This window comes from Monopterus albus, unplaced genomic scaffold, assembly GCF_001952655.1.
Source record: "Monopterus albus unplaced genomic scaffold, M_albus_1.0 scaffold18.1, whole genome shotgun sequence".
Taxonomy (NCBI): domain Eukaryota; kingdom Metazoa; phylum Chordata; class Actinopteri; order Synbranchiformes; family Synbranchidae; genus Monopterus; species Monopterus albus.
The window spans coordinates 677,947-690,364 of NW_018127898.1; the positions used below are offsets into that span (position 1 = coordinate 677,947).

Genomic DNA, 12,418 nt, shown 5'->3' on the forward strand with positions numbered 1-12,418 from the left:
TGGGGGAGAGGTGAATGGAAATGTGAAAGAGTGGAGAGAAGGGAGGTGCAAACGAGTGAAAGAGAGGGCAGATATTCTAGATGTTTTGGACTGGGTTTTGTTTTGTCTGGAATCGGAACATGTCTGTACTCTGAGCATAGACAGACAGACAGACAGAGAGCTTTTCCAGATTCACAGGCACTGCTGCATTCCTCCTTGTACGAACACACATACAAAATACACACTCGGCGTCTACTCTCTCATTTCATCCGAGCATCACCAGACTGTCAATTCAGACAGTCAGAGGTCATCTGACTCAGCTCCCGCAGGAGGGGTAGCAATTTCAAAACCATATTAGATGCGGCGTGTGTGCACAGTAACTCACGGCACAGCTCAGGGGCCTCATCACTGTTGTCCAGACAGTCGTTGTCTCCGTCACACTTCCAGCGCTCCTGGATGCAGCGGTTATTCTTACAAGCAAACTCTCCAGGCTGGCACTGAGGAGGGGGCACGTAAGACGGGTTGGCTATGGAGAGAGAAGCAGAGGAATAAAAAGAATGTGAAAGAGAGGTCACAGAGGACATGAAAAGAAAAGGATTTCAGTTTTGAATTTTGAAACTCTGCAACAAAGAAAAAAATGGAGGCGCTTCATGGAAACGTGAAATTATATGAAAGCCAGAAGTGCACAAATCAAAATCCACTGCACACATATCTGGATGAAACGAGCAGCATAAAACTTAAGGCCTATGTGGGGTGGACAAAATAACACTAGATTTCACTAAGGCAGTATTTATTGCAGGGTTTGTATTGGATTGCAGCACATTATACTGCTGTTATTGTGGCCACCCCTTGTGCCTGCATTTGATCAAATACTTTAGGGCAGACCATTCTTAGAAAAACACACAGTCACAGTCTGAGCCTGACTCATCCTGTCCAATATAACAGAAATAAACCCTTGTATGTATAATAGAGCAAAATTGAGAAATACCCTTCAGTCTCACACACACAGACATACAAAGCATTCATGTTTGTACTGTACCTACCTTTGCAGCTGGTGTTGTCAGCTGGGTCTAGTATTTGGTCTTCTGCACAGGCACAGTGTCTCCCCCCTGGTATGGCCAAACACAGACTGCTGCAGCCACCGTTGTATACGTGACATGCATTAGAGCCTGTCGATGAACAGACATGAATGTAAAGAGATACACAGGACTGAGAAGAATCTTTATTAAGTGAAGAAAGTTTCTTTTTTAATCCTGCTCAGTGACAGAGTTACTCTTTAATCTCAAAAGTCACAATGACTGCATACAAAAGGAAACAGAACTGGCACTCTTCCAAATAGCTCAGTACTGAATCCTCACAGATTAAAGTCATCTTTAACAGTTTGCAAATCCTACAGTGTGACCCTGACACCAGCAGCACATTTATAGAGAGGCCCATCATAAGTTGGAAACAGACCCTGACATTTGCAGACAAAGTGACACATGGTTATTTTCCTCCAGAGTCTTCTAAGACTGCTTGGTTAACACATTCACCCAAGAAGGTTTCTGGTGAGGGAGATGCAACCATCAAACAGCCCAAAGTCCTCACTGATGTTTTCACCATCCAGATAAAGATAAATGAGATCAATGGATTCATTAGCTACACCTCTCCTGCGTCTGTCCCTCGAAATGCCCCGCAGGACGTTGGCAGGACTAAGTGGAAACTTGAGGAGAGAGGTGCTGAACATAAATATGCACTGAGGATAATTCCATGGCCAGACATTACAAAACTACACATGGCAATAGCACTGACTCTCTTTAAGCAGCTGTTACTGAGGAAATTCCTGAATCAATTAGAGGGGGTGATAGACTTGCTGGATTTCAACACTAAAAGCAACAACATTCCAAGAGCTTAATAAACCCTTTGACTTGACATTTTTGTAGATCAACACGTGTGTTTTTGACCTTCCAGGTGGTCATTCATATTGGCTGAACTGTCTTTTTTTTTTCCTCTTGTATGCAGTACAGAGACATGACTTCATTAATACAAATATATATTAGCACCAGTTGTGCTTCATGTGTGCCTTTGGACAATCATAACTGTTGGATTAATGTGGAGAGATTGCTGGATGGACTCTATGCGTGACGAGCCGCCCAGTACCTTGCTGCTGCTGAGCGTCATACATTCGGATTTCAAAGATGGGCGGTCGCTCATTACGCAACAGAGCAGCGGTGCCAGTGGTGGTGTCCAACTTATAAATGCTGCCACTACGGTACTCGTTCCAGAACAAGAAGTGTTTATAGTGACACAGGCCGAAGGCGTGGTTCAGCTCCTGACCTTCGTACACCGTCTGGTGATGGGAGAAAAATAACGAGATGGTAAAGAAAGTTTTTAAAAACAGCAGAATTACAACTGAAAACATCTCTATACAAATTCAAGGTATAATGTGATGTGATGGACCTTCTTTGTTTTCTACCTCAACATTTGAGCTAATTATGCTAATTAGTATATACCAATGCTACACTCACTTAAGGGCATTTGACCCTAATGAGTGTCTCAGCAATAGGGACTAAAAAGCACATCACAGATCTATGTGACCCTAATATATCCTTTTGGTATTCAGAGTATGGATTACCAATTTTACAGCACAATCAAACCACAACCAGGCCAGGGTATGGCCAACACACAGGCCATTGTGAACAAATTATCATCAATGCAGCCATGAGCGCATGAGTATTTTAAAAGACTCCTGTCCACAGACTCTGGACTCCATTGTGACGAACCACGAACAGTTCTCCACTACTTTAATCTCATTCTTCATTAGCTTGTCAGAGTAGCTTCCAGCACAGATTCCAATGATCTGCTCTGACGCTAGAGCGACTTTATCATTCACCTCGTGTGAGGAGTGTTGTTTTTTCACTGTCTGTTGTCTGTGTCTCGTCACAATAATTCTGGTGACAGCATGAGCTGACCTTGCGTTCAGAGCTGTTCAGGTAGACCATCTCAATGCGATCATAGTAGGCGTCCACCCAGTAGAGGATGCCCTGCGGGATGTCCAGGCTCAAGCCATTGGGCCACAGCACAGTTTTGCTAGTCAGGAACATGTTTCTGTTGGAGCCGTCCATCCAGGCCCGCTCAATTTTGCCTCGCTTACTCTCTTTCGGGTCCTCCTCCCAGTCTGTCCAGTACATCCACCTGAGGAAACAACAGGGGAACAGTTAGGAGCACGTGGATTGAATGAAATGTGATAAAGCAAGACAAAAAAGAGGAATATTTCTTGGGCCATCTTGAAGAATCTCTTGCCATTAATGGAGGCAACAACATGTTACTACAGCAGCTGCCATTAAGCTCACACTCTCAGAGCATCCAGTCAGGCAGCTCCAAAAGTTTCTCTGCCCAGAGGCAAACTGATGTTTGTCACTTACCAGGTACTTTAGGACCTGTCAGTCTCCACCACTGATCTCTCTGTGAGCACTGACTCTCTACAACACTGTGCCAAAGTAGAAACATTCCCCCTCCACTGGAATATGACCGTCATTACCACTAACTTTTCTTATTTTCTACTCCATCTCCCCCCCTCCCTTCCTCTCTGCAAACGTCTCCCCCTCCTCCTCATTCTCTCTGAGCCTGATTGATGGCAGGCATTAGCGGAGGCGAGTGCCTTTCCCCTGGGAAGTGTGTGGACACACATCATCCCCTCACTAGCAATCCAAAGACTGTGCACGTGTTTATGAGAGCATGTTTTCTCAGGAGAAAGCCCGCAAGGTCATATCAAAATGACACATCCATACACAGCCAGATTAAGAGCTGTTTGAACAAGCGCAAGAGATTTGCTTGTATGTTAATAAGCTTGTAAAGGAAATCTATCATGTAATGTGCAAAATGCTCCATCTGTTTTAATAAACAGTGTGTGGATCAAGTGCCATGTGGGGAGAGGAGATCTAATCATGAGGGATGTTATATTCTGCTGGATACTCTGAAGAAACACAGACAAGAACTGGTGGGAAAAACAATGATCTTGATTCTCTCTGTCTGGAACAAAAACACCAAACACCATTACTCCCTCTGTCTCCTGTGCCCCTTACCCATGAAGAGGATCCACTACAATGGCACGAGGGTGAGTCATTTTTCCCTCAATGAGGGTTTTGCGGGTCTGTGAAGCCTTCTCCAGTCGAGCCACACTGATGGTTTTCTTAGGTCCATCATCTGTCCAGTACAAATTGTCAGCCATCCAGTCCACAGCTATGCCCTCGACTGTGTGGATCCCTGAGACGTACACAAACTGTTGGTGAGAAGTCAGTGTCTGCAGCACAGACAGAACAGGTATCACTGTTAATTCTAGAATTAAGCTTTGATTTTGGACCAGATCACTGCCTATTTATGTATACATTTAAGAAATTATACAGCCTTTTGAAAAATTTCATTCTTAAATTTGTCGGTCAATTCAATGGGGATGCATTTATGTAACTTATTTTAAGACTAAGTGAACAACTAAGGGCGATGTTTGAAGTTCACCGGGGAAAATACTATTACCCTATTTTTGTGTATTGCCGTTTTAATGCTTTGTTGCCTATATGTAACTTTTTTATTTTAAGAGTGTTTTTTCTGGCTTTTGACTCCTTACTCGACTCCAAAGGAGAGCTGCACAAGAATTCCTATATGCCTAGACTGTCTGTTTATGCAAAAATGGCAAATAAAAATCTTGTCTCTTGACTCAATTTGTCAAATTTGTACTTGTACTTATTTACAATACAAAAGAAGAAGAAATCTACAGGAAATATGTTCTGTAGCTAATTAACCTGCAGAACAACTGAATGAGCGCTTGTGTGGTAGACGTGTGTGTCAGCTTTCTACCCAGCCAGCACACCAAGCCATAGATATCTCTATGAGGTCGTAGTGAAGGTCTGAAGAGACGGACCTGCTCACACACTCTTGTCATCCATTTCCTGTTTGGTGCGCACCAAATTACAAAAATTGAGTGTGTGTGACATGGAAACGACACTAATGTGCACTATATGCCAGCAGTTGTGAAGTCATTTTTGATGCACACGCGCACAAACGTCGATTTTAAACCACGTGTTACCCTACCTTCCTTCAGAATGGTATCCCTCTCAGTTCCATCGATCTTTTGTCGTCCAATGATGTAGGTGGTGGCGTCAGCAAAGTAAATGAACTCGCTCTCAGCATGAAAGTCCAGAGCTCTGGGGTTCATCAAATTCTCGATGGGGATCATGTACTCATCTGGCACCTTGGCATTCATGTCCATGCCCCGGATGACCCCTGGGCGACCTTTACCATAAACCAGGAAGAGCTCATGCTCAGGTTCTGCAGCAACACAAGAAAACAAAGACCAGAGACTGTATCTTAAATCTCCATTTGTATGTGAATAATTCACAAGAGCCAGACACTACACTTATTACCTGCCTATATTCTGTTCTTTAACCATTTCTGTTTGACAGAGTCAAAAATGTAGATGCTGAGTCATGATATTTTTGTCCAATTAACAACATGCAAGATCAGCTAAATCCCTAAACAAAAAATAAAGGACTTTAAATTGATAGAGGGAGAAGAGGAGGGGTTGTGTAAATGAATCAGCTGTGTCATTTTTAAGGACAATCTATTCTGATATTCTGAGGTAGCAGATCAATATAATGCTAAATAGCATATTAAAACTCTTTGCAGTAAAGCTGAATCAGGCTCGTAGCTTATTTGGAGGTCAGTGGAGAGCTACAGAGCGAGACTAAGTTATGGTTTTTGCTCATCTACTTTGTTCATAGCTCTGTCCCAGTCAACAGCCCAGGGGAGAACCCCGTCCACTACTTAACCTTGGCTGCCCTTGGCTTTAAAGATGAATCCATGAGGCTCCCAAGTTAATGCTTACAGTTATGCCAGAAGATGCACACAGCAGCTCTGGATGTGCTCAGTCTAAGCTACGGTGTGGTGGTTTCCAACCTTTTTTCCTTCACATATCAGGTGAACTCCATGTTCCAATTGTGTTGAGTTGAACTGATTTTAATCAGGACATTATCTAATACTTTGAATTATACAAAAGAGGATATTGTTAGAGTGAGCTTTTCATACAATTGAGCTGTTTTGGCTAAGTTTGGATTGCATTAATTGAGGAACCTCAATCATTTATTGTTTACAATGCTAGCATGAACTATTTTCAAGTGTCCACAGATTTAAGGATAAGGCCAGTCATTTTCTATAATAACAGTATTTTATACACTCCCTGTACAGAGACTAAAATCAACAATGAAGTGCCTCTGCTCACTGTTTAAGTCCGTCAGTCCCAGATTAGTTATTCATCTGTGCCATAGACCTCCACTGTCGTTCAAAAATAATTAACAGCACATCAGAGAAACACTGTCGCACTGGTTGACATGTTTCTTCATTACAAAACACAACACCGGTCCAAACAACCATAAATGTTTACAGTGTATTAATTAAACTCAAATGTCCATGCATACGATCTCTGGACGTTCTTAACAAATATCAGGGTCTTGTGTTTCATAATAAAGAAACCTGTCACCCAGTGCAGCGGTGTGCTTCCCTGATGTGCTTTTAATTGTTTTTGAACAACAATGGAGGTCTATGGCACAGACAACTAGGCTAATCCAGGACTGACAGACATTAACAAAGAGTAGGTTGAAAGGTTGAAAATACAGTACTGTTAATATAAAAACAAAATACAGACCTTATCCTTTAACTATTTACATTTGTATTACTTTTGAAACATACCTCTATAGAAACCTGTTAGCTGATTATTTCAACCACTTACAATATTCATTACTTTAACTGTACTGTAGGTATGTCTTCTAACACTTATCCTGAGTACTTGTAGCTATCTATTTCTGTTAAACCATTAACTTTAGCTACTGTAAGTACTTAACAGTCACAAGAAGCAATGGCGTTTGCAATTTCCTGCTTTTCTGCATAATATAAAGACATAAAAGATCATTCCTGTGTTTTACCAGCTTAGAAATACTGTTTTTCTTGACATTTGTGACTTTGGTTAAGATCAGATCATATTTCATGACCAATTTATGCAGAAAACCAGGAACTTGCAAATTGGACCATTACTTTTTCTTACAACTGTATGTGCCAAGCTTTTCTTTTATATTACTTTTAGTATTTCTACTTGCATGTGTTACAGCTGACTAAAACTATTATTTTTATTTTATTTAAAAATTTCTCAAGGTACTTTACAATCTTTTGGTGTAATGCTACCACCTAGCAACTGCCGAAGTACCCCTCCAGGTACAAGTACCCCTGGTTGTAAATCACTGCTACAGTGGATGTTTGAGGTGTCTTTTGACTGGTAAATGTATGGTACTTATTGGAGTTTCTTTAAAGATAACCTGAAAGAAGGTGTGTCAGCTGACACCTAATCATTGTTCCATTACACTAGTAGTCCTACTCACTCTTGCAGGACTTGCCATCGCTACCCAGGCTGAAACCAGAGCGACAGCGGCAGGTTGGGGTCTTGTGGCCGTTTCCCAGCAGACAGATGTCGGAGCAGCCTCCAGCCTTCCCAAACTGGTCCACCTCACACGCATGGCTACGCACTGGACACCAAGAAGGTGGACAGTTAAGTCACAAAACCAGAGGTAACAAATACAGTGAAACTGCGTGTGGAGCCTACCTGGAGGCTGACGCCTCTGGTGGTAGACGTGCAGTGCTCCTCCCTTGTCCACTCTGGTCACTACTTGGTAGTCTGTACTGTTGAAGCGGTTGACCCTGATCACACTGGTCTTAGGCTGCATGTTAGCGTTGTCTGAGTTGGTGGCATACAGATAGTTTTCAAACACAGTCAGCCCGTATAGGTGCTCAATCTAAAAAAGAAAATGAAAAATGGATGATGAAAAAAAAGTGTGCAGAATAGAACAAAGGAGAGAGCAGATAAAGTTCAAGATGATCTGTGAGTGTCCCACTGTATGAAGGATTTGATGAGGTCTTTCTTCCACTGATGTGAACTGTTGCTCTCCATCCCCATGGTTAAGATGCTTATAAACAATAATGTATCCTAATATAAGAAAATAATTGACAGCTGTGGATCAATCCAAACAATGCCCACTCAAGCTGGAGTGCCATTTTACTTCACTGAATCCATCATTTGTTTTATTTCAGCCTCAGAGGATATGATTGAGCTTATTTCTTGGCAACTTACCACAAAAGCACGATTGACTGTTCAAATTATAATTATCCTCCATGTTTTAAAATCTTTCTTCTTTTTTGATGGCTATTTTTACTTTGCAAGTGAGTGTTAACTGGCAAATGTAGCATGAAGAAGTACTGTTGCCATGGTTACCTGCAGTTTAATAAACCACATGCACATCCTGATATACAAGTTGAGCTCACAGACTGTATAAAGTCTAAAGTGGTACTGTATATTACAGTATATTAAGTGAAGTGTCTAGCTGCAAGATTTCAAAGCTCTCAAAAGACAGAAGTCACTGATAAACCAGTTTCTACTGTATCTGACAAAATGAGGAAACGAAACTAGTCAAGCAAGGACTTTTGGATCTGAACAGACGGAAGCCACCGAATCAGCATCCTGGGAGGCTGTGTCAGCATCAGTATAAAATCTGAGATGGCATTGTGGTTTATCACATCGAGCTGTATGATGCTCAGTGGGTTATGAAGACACGCACAGAAACACAGATAGCCAGAACAATACACAGAGATATTATCACAGCCTGAAGGGTAATGCTCTGCTCAGGTGTTACAGAGAATGGAAACCTATTAGTATCAGGTGTAAGGAAACATGATTGTGCACTGTGTCACCTTTACTCACAGATCCAACACATTTCAGGTTCCAAATGTCAACATTCAATTTGTCCAAATAGAATGAATCTAAGGGGTCCCAATAAGCTGGCAAAGGATACCTCTTCTCTAATCTAGACCCCCTTCTTGATTTAAAATTCTGAGTTGCATTTTACACCAAAAACTGTCTTATGCAGTTTAATGTCAGGCCTTAATAAACACATACGCTCCAGATCAAATGCAGCCCCATCAATAACCACACTTTGTTTAACCTTTACCTGAAGGATCTACATGTACAAATCCACATTACAGGCGCGCACACACGCAAACACACCAACACAAAGCGAGAGGTTGCAGTGTGTACATGCATGTGTGTGCCCTTAGGCTCAGTGGGTAAATGAAAGCTATTACTTCTCTACAGATCACAATAAAAGCCATGGTAACAGGTTTAAGAGCCACTGTGCTTCACCAGCCTCGGTATTAGACACTATTAATCAGCACCTTTAATGAAAAGGCAAATGTCCATCTTCTCTCTGACTCATATTACAGCAGTACACAGAAGAAACATAAACTGCACTACAGATATTATACAGTACATATGGGGAATCAAATGCACACTAGAGTTTTTAGAGCATTATGAATAGCATAGACAAGAACAGCAAATTTATGAGACATCTTTCTGCTGATGTGAAGATTAATGGCATGTCCAATGCAGCTGTTCTCACCAGCAGGCCTTGAATGATGGTGTGGCGATTCTTGCCTTCATAGTCCACCACCTCAATGTAGTCCAGATAGGCGTCGGCCCAGTACACCAGTCTGCTGACGAGGTCCAGCGTGATGCCATGAGGAAACACAATCTTACTGTCAACCAGCTTGGTGCGGTTCTGCCCATCCATGTCGCAGCGCTCCACCTTAGGGATCTGACCGTAGTCTGTGAAGAACACCTTCCTGCAGAAACAACAGATCAGACCTGAGTGAGGACAGATGGACGGCAACATTAACTGAAATGGCACATAGCTTCATTTTCAGCCCATCTGGCTTTGTTATAATCGACTGATCTCCCCTTCTTTCCATCACAGGGAAACTATAACCATTCAGCTTTTCAGGTGGCATCCAGAAAAAGGCAGACAGCATGAGTGAACAAGTCATTTTTTTCAAAAGGTGGCTGAAAATGTACTGATTATCTTTAGGTCTAGGGCTACTGGTGGAACAAAACTAAATATCTGAAGTCCTCAGTTTGAATTATCCTGTAGTTTCTTTCTGAATATGTGTAATTTTACAGGCTAACAATCTTCAAAAGGAACACATTTCCAAGTTTTTCCACTGCTTCCAAAGAAAAAAATTGTGATTTATTTATAGCTTCAAATAACAAATTATGATCCTTGTGATCATTCATTGAAACTCTTGAGATTCTGGCTCGAAACTAAACTTCACAAAATCCTGCCCTAGTAATAATCATTCCAGTAACCAGTAAATGCAGCCAAACATAAAAATAATGATGCTAATTTTTGCCAATTGTATATTATTTATTTCTTTTTTTATAGTAAACAGTCAGTCTGGGATTCTAAGTCACTAATTTAACAGCACAACAAAAGATTTTTGTTGTTATATTGTTGCTATTGTTGTTTCCCTCCCCCTCTAATCACATGCACGACAAAAACCAGCGACACTGAATTTACCTTGTTACTGGGAGAATAAATTATAGCAGAGGAAATTTATTTTGGAGGAAAACAATGTGCATAGAATCAAAACAGCTGAAACAAAAGCATATGTTTACACTAAAACCTATACAGTCAGCACAACACTGTGCAAATATACATGCTCAGTTGCTCCAACATCCAAACCTCCTTTTAGCCTTTCCCCCATTTCAGAGAAGAAGTCTCACTCTAGTCGCTCTCATGGGACTGTGGGTGTATGAAGGACTTGCATACAGAAAAGTTGCACATATATATGTAGGATACCCTTCTCTGTATTTTTGTGTGTTTATGCGTAAGAGCTCAAACTGACCCCATGTTGGGGTCCAGGGCAATGCCTTTAGGGTTGTACAGCTCCTGGTCCAGGAGGGTGACACACGTCTGTCCTTCCTTGTCACACACAAAGATCCTGTCATCCACATCGTCCACAAAGTAGAAGTTTCCGGTGAGCCAGTCGATGGCCATCTGTTCCACATCTGGACAGAGAAAAGAGAACGATGTGTCTGTGTGTGTGTGTGTGTGTGGTGGTGGAGGGGGTAGCTTGGACACAGGACGTCCACAGGGAAGCAAATACAGCATTTTCAGCACTTGAACTGAGTGTGTGATGTTGTTGTTGTACATACTTGTAGCAGATGGGTAAGAGGTTTGACTCATTGTCATGTGATGAAGTAAATTAGTCAGAAATACTGTGTAGCAGCTACTTCAACAGCTCATTCTCTCTACCACGCTCATGTACACGTTCACACACAGTCCAGATTTGCAGGTTTGGACTTGGAGCAGTTTTCTAGACTGAAAAACAAGATTACAGCCTACTCCAATTATAATATAATAATGCATTAATCATATAAATTCAGACAAACAGAATATGAGGCAGGTTGTTTGTTCTTTGAGGAATGAGATGTTGCAATAGCTGCAGCTAGAAACAACACTGGGCTGGGTTTATTTTCCTAAGGTTCAGCCCCCACATATCAATGAAAATCAAACCCCTACTGTAGGGCTCGTGCACACGGCACCACACAGGCTCTTTATTAAACATTCTCAACCTACAAAAGTTCAACAAAGACAATTCTGGAGTCGGAAAAACTGAAATACCCCCTGCTCTATCCAAGCTGTGCTGAATGTGGTGCGAGACCACACAAGGAAGGTCTGAAAGGGGAGAAAACATTGAAAAATAACCACGAGAGCCCTGTCCCTGGTTCTCTCTGTCCCTTCTCATCCATCCATGAGTTACCGTGATGCATACCATATAAAATAACTGCAACAACCATGGATTGTGTTTCCTCTTTGTAACACCATTCTCACTATTGAAAAAGGCTTAAAAAGTCCTTAAAAAAAAAACCAACTTAAAAATAGAAAACAGCCAGAAATGATCCTATGACAGCAGTCAGAACCAAGGTGTTGTTAACTGAGATGGAAACTAAAACATGCATGGGAAAGGGGTCTTCAGAGCCCGATGATAATCATCTGTGCAGCCCCTTTCATGTAAATAAAAATACTGTTTATACCTTTCTAAATAACATTTTGAATGCAATATTTTTACTTATGACCGAGTTGTGGTTTACAACTTATGTGAACCATCTGCACACTTCTTCAGATTGAAGTACCTTTAAATATTTATCTTTACATAGAGAATCGAAGCTATAACACTGCATGAGCTAAAGAGAGAAAGTGAAAGAAAGAGTGGGGGAGGAGGACGACTTCACAAGTCACGAGATTTGTATTTTCACAGCTGCCACAAACTCTCCACACAAACACCTTGGATATAGGGCTAAAGTCATGCTGTAGGGGTCCTTGATCTTGCACTGCTCAGTGCCATGGTGTTTACCAGAGTGATCAGGTCACTGTGATGATTTAGGGGAGCTTAGGGGATCAACCACCTCCATATAACAGCACAGTAAAAAATGTGTATACTCTAAGTTTACCAGCTATGCACCAGTAAATCTGGCTGAAATTCCAGAGGAGGCCTTCGTGTTTAGAAAAACTGACATTTTACTGAAGTG

General features: G+C 41.6%; 1 protein-coding gene across 1 annotated transcript in view; it reads right to left on the reverse strand.

Annotated features, from left to right (window-relative positions):
• The window catches only part of LOC109956302 (low-density lipoprotein receptor-related protein 1-like), an 86,488-nt gene that overhangs the window by 38,572 nt on the left and 35,498 nt on the right, over positions 1 to 12,418 (reverse strand). Inside the window, exons 7-16 of the mRNA XM_020593298.1 lie at positions 10,732 to 10,894; positions 9,450 to 9,672; positions 7,604 to 7,793; positions 7,383 to 7,526; positions 5,047 to 5,283; positions 4,044 to 4,224; positions 2,931 to 3,153; positions 2,119 to 2,308; positions 1,023 to 1,148; positions 365 to 505 (exon numbers count right to left, since the gene is read on the reverse strand). Of these exons, the coding sequence (XP_020448954.1) occupies positions 365 to 505; positions 1,023 to 1,148; positions 2,119 to 2,308; positions 2,931 to 3,153; positions 4,044 to 4,224; positions 5,047 to 5,283; positions 7,383 to 7,526; positions 7,604 to 7,793; positions 9,450 to 9,672; positions 10,732 to 10,894 (1,818 nt within the window). The remainder of the gene's footprint in view (positions 1 to 364; positions 506 to 1,022; positions 1,149 to 2,118; positions 2,309 to 2,930; positions 3,154 to 4,043; positions 4,225 to 5,046; positions 5,284 to 7,382; positions 7,527 to 7,603; positions 7,794 to 9,449; positions 9,673 to 10,731; positions 10,895 to 12,418) is intronic.